Source organism: Pan troglodytes, chromosome 2, assembly GCF_028858775.2.
Source record: "Pan troglodytes isolate AG18354 chromosome 2, NHGRI_mPanTro3-v2.0_pri, whole genome shotgun sequence".
NCBI lineage: Eukaryota > Metazoa > Chordata > Mammalia > Primates > Hominidae > Pan > Pan troglodytes.
In genome coordinates this window covers 172,808,841-172,820,674 of record NC_086015.1, presented here as the reverse complement: position 1 = coordinate 172,820,674, position 11,834 = coordinate 172,808,841, and the positions used below count along the sequence as shown (strand labels likewise).

The window sequence follows — 11,834 nt, the reverse complement described above, 5'->3', positions numbered from 1 at the left end:
GTCTGGCAGGATTTGCAACAGATATTAATGGGGACATAAATAGCACATGGAAGGTATTGAACAAAACTGTTTAATGCAAGAAGGTTGTACCAAAAGAAAATCTATACCTAGTTGGGATTGATTCATACCTTGTACACAGCTAGCCCCTTTAGGAATTCCCATTTCTGAGTGGCACTTCATTGGTAAATCCTGTAATTAAAGGAAATTTCAACAACGTATTTTTTTAAGAGTGTGTGATTTTCCTCCCTACTCCTCTTTCTTTTGACCCCGAGGTTGTAGGTTTAAGCGAGTGAGTGAAAATGGCAGGCAAGCAGAGCTGCATCGGGAGGCGACCGGGACAGCAGTGGGGGAGGCCGGAAGGTGACAGCCGACCTCTGAGAAAGCAGGAGGTCTTTGGATGTCAAATGCCAGCGCCGGCCCGGACCCGGGAATCAAGGGTGATCATTACTACTTGGTAGGGAAAGAATACTGAAATGTCCCAAGGATGGCAGCAAGCATTGGTATTACAGCTAAAATCGAGGAAAAAACCAGTTATTTATTCTGCTTACAACCCTGAAAGCGGAAGCCGCAATAGCTTCAGTAGCAGTAGCAGCGGCAGCAGTAGATTTCTCAAGTTCAGGATGATTCTCACTTTCTCCTGGATTATTAGCCGAGGGTCCAGCCCTTCTAGTTCTTTAATAGGAGAAGGGTTTTTAAAAAATGTTTTTAAAGTTTTTTTCCCCCCTGGCTTCTTGCTTCCCTCGTAGATGGTATAGAAAAATGTCTGCAATTTATGGTGGGAAAAACAATAACAATAATCATGATACAAGCTTGTTGGCGATTCTAACATGGAATCAATCCTCTGCCCAAGCCTTTTCAATTCCCCCCTCCCCTTTTTTTGGGCGAGGTGTCTGCTCCCCTCTGGCTCCCTGCGTTCGCTCCCCGCCCCCCGCCGCCCTCCCCGCGGCTCCCTTTCTCCGCCTCCTCGGCGATTGCCATCTGACAAGATCTCCAAATCAAAGTGATAAATCGCTCCAAACTTTTTTTGGCGGCGCTGAGATGTTGGAGGGGCGTCTAGCGCGCATGTGCGAAGGTGTCCAAACTGACAATGCTGGAGAGATAGCGAGTGTGGATTGAGAGAAAGGGAGAGAGGGAGGGAGAGAGAGTGAAAGAAGAAAATACAGAGAGTGAGTGTGTGGAAGAGAGAGAGAGAGAGAAACAGGAGAGAGAGAAACAGGAGGGAGGGAGAGAGAGAGAGAGAGAGAGAGAGAGAGACAGGAGAGAGAGGGAGGGAGCGAGAGGGAGAGCAAAAGAAGGAAAGGATCCAAGAAAAAAAAGCCCCAACCACACACCAGCGGCTGCAGGACTGGGCACAGCATGAGATCCAAAGGCAGGGCAAGGAAACTGGCCACAAGTAGGTGCAATATCCCTTTTCTATTGGCTTTTCCCCCTCCTCTGCCATCTTGCATATCTGTCTCTAGCGCTCCGGGAGGGAGCGCGGGCTGCCTCTTGCGCCGGGGCCCCGGGTGGAGGGCAGGCGGAGCGCAGCCCCAGCAACCTGCCGGTTCCAGTCTCTGCTCCCGGTCGCCCGCGCTCTCGCTCCCGGGTTGGGCGCCGGAGGAGCCTGGGCAGCCCTCAGTCCCGCGCACCGACCAGCTGTGGCAACCCCGGGGTGGGGGTGGGGGTGGGGGCAGCAAAGACTAGGGGTGGGAGGGAGGAGAGAGCGCGAGAGTGAGCGCGAAGGGGTGGGGTGGGGGGGAAGAGAAGAGGAGAAAGTCTCCCCCTCCCCTCCCCTTCCCCCCAGGCGGGGGAGAGTTGCCTCTGGCCAACCAGCTAGTCCCGGGTGTGGGAGGAGGGGGGCGCGGGGGATGGGGGGGCGGGCAGGAGAAGGGAGCCTTTTCGAGCCTCGGTTTGTTTCTGGGGTTTGGGTAGGGTAGGCGGCTCAGAGGGAGCCACAGTGGCGGCGGCGGCGGGCGGCTGTGGTGGAGTTGGGAAAAGTTGCGAGGCGGCCGCTGGAAGTTGCGCGGGCGGGCGGGTGGACTGCGCCGAGCCGCGGCTGCGGTAGTGGGCGCTGTGCGCTCGGCCATGCTCTGCGGCGCGGCGCTGCGCGGCGGGAGGACTGCGGCGGGGAGTAGGGGACACCAAGGTGGGGGCTGAGATCGCGGGGTGGGGGCGGGGGCACGGGCAGAGCAGAGCAGAGCTACCGGCTCCGCACAGCCACGCGCAGGTGGGGAGGAAAGAGGCCCAGCGAGCGCTCGGACGTGGGGAGAGAAGAGGCCCAGCTAGCGCTCGGAGAGCCGGGAGTGGAGGGCACACAGCCAGCGGCGGCAGCCTAGGAGCAGGAGGCAGAGAGGGCGCGCTGCGACCCGCGCACCTCGGGCTGGCTGGGCGCCGAGCAAACCCCAGGGGGCGGGCTGCCAGAGCGTTGGGCCGCGGAGAGGGCGCAGCGCAGCCTCCGGCGCTTCGTCTGGGTGCAGCCTGGGTCCAGGGTCAATAACCCTCCCCGGCGCCCCCTGCCTGCCCGGCGCGGAGCGGCCTTGGTCTGGCGGGATGTGGGCTAAGGGGTTTGGGGAGGGGGCGGTGGGAGTCCCATCCCCCACTCGTACAGCAAAAGTGTTGGATGACTCGCCTGGCTTTGCCGGCGGGGCCCACACTTTCCCACACGGTGTGATGCTCCGCCAGGACTGTAGACGACAGAGCTGCGTTTGTCCAAATGCTTCTACTTCGAGTTGAAGGGGACTCAGGGGCACTGAGCCCTGGAGCGGCTGGGAGCGCTCTTCCTTGAGGTGTCAATAGGCGGGGCTGGAGCTGCCTCGGGAGTGGACAGGCCGCGGTTCTCTCTCCCACACTCGCACTCGCCGAAAACAGAACTCTCTAATTGTGTTGTTTACGGAACGCAGAAATGAGAGATCGGAGATGGGTGGGATGCTTCTCCCCAGTGAAATCCCAGTCTCCCCCCGCGCGACCCTCGCACATTAGAACCAAATACGGTAGGTATCGTATCCACGCCTCCTTGCTCACTGCGTCCCTGCAGCAGCCCGGGAAGTCGGCGGCACCTCAGCAGGCTCGGCTTCGCGGGCAGTGGAGTCGGCGGTGTAGCCCCGCGAGATGCTGTCATCCCAGGCGCCTTTCCAGTGCTTTGTGCAGTCCTCACCCAAGCACTCGTACACTCCCCGATACATTTCCTTTCCCCTGGGTCTGAGAAATCAACCTAAATATAGGGCTCTTTGGGTCATCAGTCCATCTGTTTCTCTTTTGGGTATTGTTCTTTACACTCGCTGCTACAGTGTCAAAGGGCGCCGGTGGAACTGTTTTCCCTGTTTGCTTTTAAATGAGGCCGATGTCTTTATTTTCATCTGAAGGGAAATAAATGTACATATACTTGAGGTTTGCGGGCTTCGATTTGGACTAAAGGTTGGGAGAGAGAGAGTGTGTGTGTGTGTGTGTGGGGGGGGAGTTGGCGGGAGTGGGATGGTGGGTGGGGGTGGGTAGCCCTTTTCAACCATGCCTAAGTTGTGAAGTGAAAGCTTAAGGCTTCGCGCCGCAACTCACTGCCCGATAACTTCTGAAGTGAAAGCAGAACACAAAACCCTTCGAATTTTCTTGAGCAACTTTTTCAACTATTTTAATTGCCAAGCAAGACATATGATGCCGTCTTAAAATATTCCCGCACGCACAGTCCACTCAACATCCAGAAACTGAGCCTCGTTTCCGATCTGATGATACTTGTCATTCAACCGGTGGGAGACCCATTTATTTTGTCCCTAGGGTCTCTAAGGATGCCGCTGCCGCTTTCTGATAGCTAGATCTCAACTCTTACAAACTTTTACTAAGCCTCAGATTCCCGCTTGCACTACTCCAGCTGTTGCTGCCGCAGCTGCCTTTCTCAGACAGAAGCGCTGCGTTGCAATTCTTCAGTTACAATCTGGGTAATAAAGGAAATCATATTAAAACTACAGATTTTTGTATTTTAAAGCGCGATTTCCTTCCCCTGAGTAGCGCGTGGCGGAGATGGTTGGTGACCCCTGCGGTGCAATCATCCAACGAAAACTTCACTGCTCTGCACCAGTTTTTCTTTTTCTGGGTTTAGAAGGGGCGTTGTGACTACAATACTTTAAAAAACAAAACTACCTTTATTGTGGCAAGAGAAAACATTACAATGGAAACAAATTACATATAAATAGTTGTTTTCTCGGTAGCTTGTTGTTCTTTTTGTCTTTTGTAAATTTCTTTGGTGGTCTTAAGTCCTGATTTGGCCTTGGCTACAGTACAGGAGCCCATGGACCTAGACCAGAGACCACGGACCCTGAAAATACCCACTGAATCTACACCGAGATTGAATGCACAACACAGTTTGCAACTTGTAAGGCTTGCGTTTTATACAGTAGTTGAAACCGATAAATTCGTTGTAAATCATTTGGGAAGGTTAAAAAATTTAATTAAAAATAAAATGAAAGGCAGGAAGATTGACATTCCTAGTGCCTAACGCCCCTGAATTTTATTTCCATCTTTAAGAAAAGAAAACCAAAAGCCAAACCGACTCTGGTAGCGCCGGGAGACTTCCCAGCCGTTTTCTTGGGCAGCTAGGACAGCACCTGGGCCGTGCCAGAAATGCCAGTTGCTATGGTCCTGATGGATGGAAAGGAAGTGCAGGTTGGGTCTGCCCAGCATGTCTAAAGCCTGAAATACCGAAGCCACCCTTACCTTACTTCCCCAAAGTGACAACGCGCGGGAATTCAGTCACAGCAGAGAACGAGTTGCATCCAGTAACTCCCTTAGCTACCGGTCCCCCAGAAGTCTCGTAAAGTCGCAAAAGGCGATGCGATTAGCAAGACCGCGGCAAGGGGGGCACTTGTTACTCCTACACTTGCTCTCTGTTTAAAAAAAGGCTCTGAAGTAGGAAAGGTAGATGCCGACCCTTTCTCCCGTCCTTAAACTACTCACCTTGTCAGCCCAGTAACTAAGATAAACACAACAAAACAACCCCCACCCCCACAACAACAAACACAACACCCAGATTCAGGCATTCACTCTCTGTATGCCCACCTACTTGGGTTTTCCTTCATCCTTAAGAAACTCAGATGAAAACAGAGCTTTGTTTAAAAAAATACTTTTATTTGTTTATTTCAGATTGCTTCTGAGGAGGAAAATCCTTCTCCCAACGGAGGCCGAGGCCCCTTCTAGGAAGGCGGTTTATTTGCCATTACTTGACCATTACCCCGGCTTAGGGCTTCTTTATTGCATTTGGCACTTGAAGCACAGTCTTCTTGCAGTATTTTGATGTGTTTTGCAAAAAAAAAAAAAAAAAAAAAAAAAAAAAATCTGTGTTTAGGGGAAGGTTAATTACGCTTTTCATTCTTCCCTCATCTCCAGCACTGTGGAAGGGAACGGTTCATTAGCTGTAGAGGCAGAAAGGCTAAAAAGCAAGGCTTCTTTTTTTATTTATAGGGACTGCAGAGTTGCAGGTCTTGGCTATAGAGTGCATGTGAGTGTGTGTGTGAATGTGAGTGAGTGTGACTTTTGCCGGCTAGCCCAGCTCCCAGGCTTTCTGAGCCAAGGCCTCCCCTGGGCCCTGGGGCCGGCTTCCTGCAGGGACAGACATTCAACATGTAGGACTAGAAATTAACATGTTATTCCACGAATTTTGGTTTCTTTCTTTCTTTCTTTCTCTTTCTTTCTTTTCTTTTCTTTTCTTTTCTTTTCTTTTTTTTTTTTTTGGAGTTGAAGGTAAGGAGTCGTAAGCAATTTCTCTTTAAACATGTTACTGTTTGGGAGTTTATTTTATTTTGTAAGTTGGGGCCGGGTTATCCGAGGCTGCAGTTGTGACCTGGGGCAGGAAGGGGGGACGCCCTCCTCCCCGGGCTAGAAGGTCAAGAGAGCGGAGTTGCCCCCGGCACGCCCGGCTCGGCCCCCTCTCTCCCGGCACCCCCCTGCGCGTTGCCTCCGCTGGAAGCGGGCGGTGAGATGGAGAACCTTGACTTGTCATCTCCTGGTCACCGGCTTTTTCCCTGTTCCCAAGGCACCCAGAGCCCTGTTCCCAAGAGCTGAGCCCTCCCACGCTTCATCTCAAAACCGTCTGGTGCTGGGGAAGTGGCCCAAGATGGACGTGGGGGTGGGACTGGGGAAGCCCCAGTGAGGTGGGAGGCAGTTTCTCACTCAGGGGGCCCCCTACACCTCGCTCCTCAGGCTGCTCAGCTCAGGGCTCCAAGGTTTGGCCAGAACTCTTCTTCCCCTCTCTAGTCTCAGAGGGGCTGCTTGCCTGGCGCGCTGCTTCCCTCGGAGCTGGGTTTACATTGACAGTGTAAACTCACACCCACACATGCGCGTGCACACCCACACACGTCTTGGCTTCAGGAAGACAAGGAGCACTCTTGCGCGGAGGGCAGGCACACACTCACTCATTCACTCTCCCTGTTGGGACAGGCTCCTTCCTAGCCTCATAGGGCAAGGGAGAGTGAGTTTGGGGAAGAGATGGGGTGGGAGGGAACAGTTACACTCTGATGATGCCAGGTACATTTTTTTGGAGTGACGGTTAACCCTTCTTCCCCTGGAAGCCGCTGTCTAGGCATTTTCTAAAACGGTCTGTGGGGTCTGCTTTTCTTTTCTCCTGGACGGCGCAGGATAAATCATTAGTTCCCTCCCTACTTCCCCACTCCACTAGCCACGGTCTTCTTTCTAAAATTAGATTTCCCCCTTCCCACTCTTCTGGCCTTCAGAGTTTACCAGGGAATTTTCAAGGAAATTGGCTGTATAGTGAGAACAAGTGTGAGGAAGAGGATAAAGAGGAGACAGACAAATCGATCAGAAAACCAGAGAGGGAGACAGGAAAGGAGAAATAGTGTAGTTCTTCCAGATCCTTAGTTTGCACACAGATTGGTATTATTCTCCCCAGCCCCTCCAGGAAATGAAAAAAGTATAATCCTTGTTAATTACCTTTGCTTACTACAAGCCATACAAGAAACTTCAGAGATGTCTCTACTTAGGGAAGAAACTGTTTACAAGACTCTTTCAAAAGTGTGACATATTGCTCTAGTTCAGCACTAAAAAGCTAAACACACTTAGCCTCCTTTGAAGTGCCCTGGCTGGGGCAGCTTATTTGAGTGTGGTTCAGATATTGCTGTGGGTATAACTAATGGCTTCTACCTATTTAGCTCAAGTGGGAGGAGAGAAAGGCCTGAATTCCTTGTCCAATGGGTCCCTCTGGAGACTGGGTTCTGGCTTCTTGCCAATTCTGTACAATGTCAACATTGAATATTTGAATTCCCAGACTCTATTTAACAAGTTTCTAAATAAATAAACTCATTGTGTGTCTGTGTTTAAAATTATTTCACCTCTTTCATAAAAGCTACAGCATCTTATTACATTGGCCTTGCAAGTTGATTTAAAAAAAATAAACAAACAGATCTCAAGGCATTTTAATAGCCAGATCTCCACAATTTGTATGTATTGTGAAGCCATTCTCTCACGTGTGGCTGTGTAGGGGTTACCTAGAGGGATCGTGATAGTGAATTATAATAAAAACCCCAACTAAGTTCAGAAAGTAAGTGAAATATTAACTGTGTCTAAAGGGAGCCTTGACTGTGTAACTTTAGTGTATTTAGATATTTGTTAATTTTGTCTACTGGGTCTACAGGGGACAGAGAGCCTCACTGATGTGTTCTAAATGGTTGTCTGAATACAGATCCCCCTTCCCTATTGGTATCAGTAGGTCTAGAACTCTGCCCAGATGGTTTTGTTTCTAGGCATTTTTTATCTGTGTATGTCCTTGTAAGTTGGAAGTAGTAAATATATAGATATTATCTTCATATTTCACTTTGGTGAAAAAACCACAAGTCCTATGGTTTTACTAATTATTCAGCATTTAAACATCCATACAGCATTTTTATCTATATAGAAACATAGTTGTTCTAAGAAGTACATACTGAATTTTTTTTAAGGCAAGTTCTAGTCCTTTTGAAAGTGTGGACCACATCTGGAGTTGTTAGGAAAGAAAGTGGAATTTACTCTAATTTATGTGTATAAAATACAATGTTATTAGAAAGAATGGGATTTGAAAGGGCACACAGCAAAACCCATAACATTTAGTGGGTAATGTGGAGAACTCAAAGCCAAGACAAAAATACCATCAACCCATGCAAACCCTAAAATAGATTACAATGACCTCAGTCATTTTCATTTTCAAAAATAATAGCCATGATTAAAATGGGGGAGTGTTTTGCTTGGAACCATACTCTTCGGCATTATTATAAAAGCTGTTTTGTGGTTAAAGAACTGTTTCATTACGGAAAAAAAAGGGAACTGAATTTTTAATCAAATTCCTGACTCTTCAAAAGCGCTCATTCTTGAATTAATTCTTATTTTGATTTTAGTTATTATTCTTATTCATTAGCAAACGTGCTTTTGGCTTGTATATTCAGCCAAATTCTTGACTACTGACTTTTATAACAATTCTAAAGGAGAAATTTATTTAGAAAAGGATTTTATTATGTTAGTAAACATGTGTGTAGGGGTCATTAACTACACAACATAAAGAACCAACATTTCCTAAACCTTGTTCAAGAATCTGCCTAAATGAATTAGTTGTATATGTCAAGGTTGTTCAAATGATGACATTTATGAATGAAAGTGCTTGTACATGGCAGTTTTTGTGCTTTGGCGATGGGCAGGCTTACACAACAAATATCAATGTGCTAGGCCCTGTGCATGGGCAAGCCATGTTCCCTACTCTCACAAGCATTACAAACGTGCACATCAGTGTTTGAATCTGGGCATGATCCCTGATTGAAAAGTCAGATCCTCTTCAAGTTATTGATTGCCTCTGAGGCCTAGCATCTTTACTTGTGAAGTGGGAGTAATACTACCCTCCTTGGGCTGCTGTGAGAGTTAATTGGTATAATGTGTGCAAAGTACCCAAGGCACATGCTCAATAAATCTTAGTGGGTTTCAGTTTCCTTATAATTTATCAGTTAAATTTTCTGAAGAAGAAACATCCTTTTTTTTTCCCCTCCTGTTTAATGTTTTTATCCAGTTTCCTTTTTAAAAGTATTTACATGTCTATGGTAAGCATTTTGTATGTCTTCTCAATAAATTATGCCCTCAGAATGAAGGGAAGTCATATCTAAAATTTGGGCACATTAAAACTGTCCATACCAAGCCAAACTAGGCAGTAAATTTGTTCTGAAAACTTGAGCATCTTCCTTTGCCCTTTATTTGGAGTCGGGGTGAGGGGGATGTGTAAATAAAATGATTGAGATTTCAACTTTTCCCCACAGATTTTGGCATTGTATAGCCACACAGTCCTAATTTAGTTTTGCATACTCTCTAGTTGTCATTAGTCAATAATCCCTCCTGAATGAAAATTTGACTTTTAGTGGATTGAGTTTGTAAGTCACTTTACTACTGCAGCTGGGTTGCTCCTCTTTAAATGAATGGATTAGACTAGAGCAGAGCCTGTAAATTTGCAGGTACCATAAATGAGTGAAGCAAGGTGGGTATAAGCCTTAAGCTCTCTCCTATTTTTATTTAATTTTTTGACACCCAGCCTTTGTATTTCAGAACAAGAGGGAGTGGCGGGGATGGTGGGAAACTGGCAGTTCAAGACTCCTCTAAAGGTTGCAGCTTCTTCTCAGCTCCAGCTCACTGTTACCATTTGGGCAAGGGGGTTCAGGGCCGCCAGGTCTTCCACTTTTTAAGAGAAGCCACAAATCTGGGTTTTTATGTAAGTTTTCTCTACTTTATGAAATGTTGATTCAATTTTAAAAAATTCTGCAGGCCCAACCAAACACCTCTGCCTGCAATATATAGTTTGTAGGGTTTGCAATGTCCAGATTCATTGATTTCCAAGGGTGCTTCAAAGTTTCATTTTATGGTGATATCCAGAATGGTTTTTGAATATTACCTTGTGTTTTTAAGATCTATATCTTCTTCCCCACCTCAAGTTAATATGTGTGTGTGTGTGTGTGTGTGTGTGTGTGTTTTGATAGGTGGAAGTACTTATTACAGAATCTGATATCTGGCCATTTATCTGGAAAAATAGTCTTTTACAACTATGTTGTGTCTTTCTTTCCCTCCATGCCGTTTCATCATTAATTGGCTTAAGAAAATAAACTGAAGCATTCCCTCCCCTTCTTGTATCCACTGGCCACCATTCTTTCTTATTTCTCACTAAACCCAATTCTTTGATTTGTGGGCTGGGGGTTGGGCAGTAAATCATTAGGAGACAGTCATCTGTGGTTTTCCACAGTGGGAGAAGGAGTCATTTGGCTACTGTGGATATTCAGAGGAAGAGTTCACCCCTGCCCTCCTAGGAGGGTCCAGATGTAATGTCCTGTACATCTGTAACTGAGGAACCCAACTGATTTTTAAGACCTGAACCTAGGATGGAGAAATAAGTTTTTAAGGGATGAATGTCTTATTTGAGAAGAGTGGCTTTCCATGTAGGAAGGTCATATATGTTCGGGTAACATGTGAAAATAAACATACTTTGCTCTGTTTATTATCATGAGTTGTATTTCTAGCAGAAGTGATAGGTGAATAACAGGTAAAATTAAGTCTTTAGGATTAAAAGTTGTGGTGATGGAATGTCAACACAATGGACTCTCCTGATAAAGATTTGACTGAGCACTTTATAATATCTAACTCAATACTGTAGTCATGGGACTTGTCAGTGAATACATGTCACTATCAGTGAATATTGTTGGGAATATCATCGGATAATGCAATTCTTTTAGACGAAGATTCTGAGTAGTGATGAACCATGCATATAAGCATTATCAATGAGTTATCACCTCATTCTCAATCTTTATACCTGATGCTGAATCTCACATTCCTTAGCTTGGCTGTTGAGGGGCTCTACTTTTGTGCCAGAAGAATGTGGTGACTCTTGAGTACAGGTCGGGAGTGAGATTTGCCTGGGTTTGAATCCTGGCTCCACCATTTACTAGCTGGTTGAAATGAAGGCAAGCCATGTAACCTTTTTGTGCCTCAGTTTCCTTACTTGTGGACTAGAGGTACTTACCTCATGTGAGGATTTGATCAAACTAATGCATTTAGAGTGCCTTAAATAGAATAAGAGTTCAATACATTATTTTATTGACTTTTCAGGCTTGTCTTATTCAAGACTGGTCCATTCAGCCTACCTTGTTTACTCATTCTGTACCTCTCAGTCTCTTATCAGCCTACTCTTGTGTTTCTACCATCCAAATTTTGGCCATAATGTTGCCATAGTTTGTAAATCTACCCATACTGTACACTGACTGTCAAAATCTAACTCCTCTAAGATATCATTTGAACTCCTGCTTCTTCATGATCTCTCCTGGAGATATGACTTCTATGTTATTTCATTCCAATAGTATGGAATTGTCTTTATCTATCATCATTTTGGCATTTTATTGTAAATTGCTTGTCTTCATGGTATATATCTTATTTTTCTAGGTAAACTGTAAAACTCCTGGAGAGCCCATTTCTGTTTTGTATAGGGCCTAATACTATGCTTTGCATATGGCAGATATCAATATGATTAGGTGATGGTGGTTAGCAATGGGCTTTGGTGGATTATGTGAACCCCTTCAATTTCTTTGGCTGCAAAACCTGTGCAGTTAAGTAATGTCGGCACCAGAATTCTGGGATATCTGACATTTCAAGTGCATACTAAATCCACAATTGACCTATTTTGACAGTGATAAACCACCTGGAAAGTGGAGTATTATTCCTAATTTTCACCAATAATGTCCCTCATTTTGCCAGTGCAGGTATAGCCCATGACCCCTCACTTAAATCACAAATTGTTATTGATCTTAAACTCTGTACTAGACCTGATTCTGGAGAATGTCAAAGGAGTCAAGGTAGAAATGGTA

The 11,834-nt window shown here is 46.3% G+C and overlaps 1 protein-coding gene across 8 annotated transcripts in view; it reads left to right on the top strand.

Moving 5' to 3' along the window:
* Positions 1-1,032: 1,032 nt before the first annotated feature.
* MECOM (MDS1 and EVI1 complex locus) overlaps positions 1,033-11,834 on the top strand; it is a 580,330-nt gene continuing 569,528 nt past the window's right edge. For 4 of the 8 annotated variants that reach the window (XM_016942278.4, XM_054681230.2, XM_016942277.4 and 1 more), the window contains exon 1: positions 1,272-1,393. In XM_016942278.4, coding sequence (XP_016797767.1) covers positions 1,357-1,393 — 37 coding nt within the window. In that variant the 5' untranslated portion in view covers positions 1,272-1,356. Of the gene's footprint in view, positions 1,394-11,834 lie in introns of all 8 variants that reach the window. The other 4 variants (XM_016942279.4, XM_016942276.3, XM_009446819.5 and 1 more) reach the window with 2 other exon arrangements.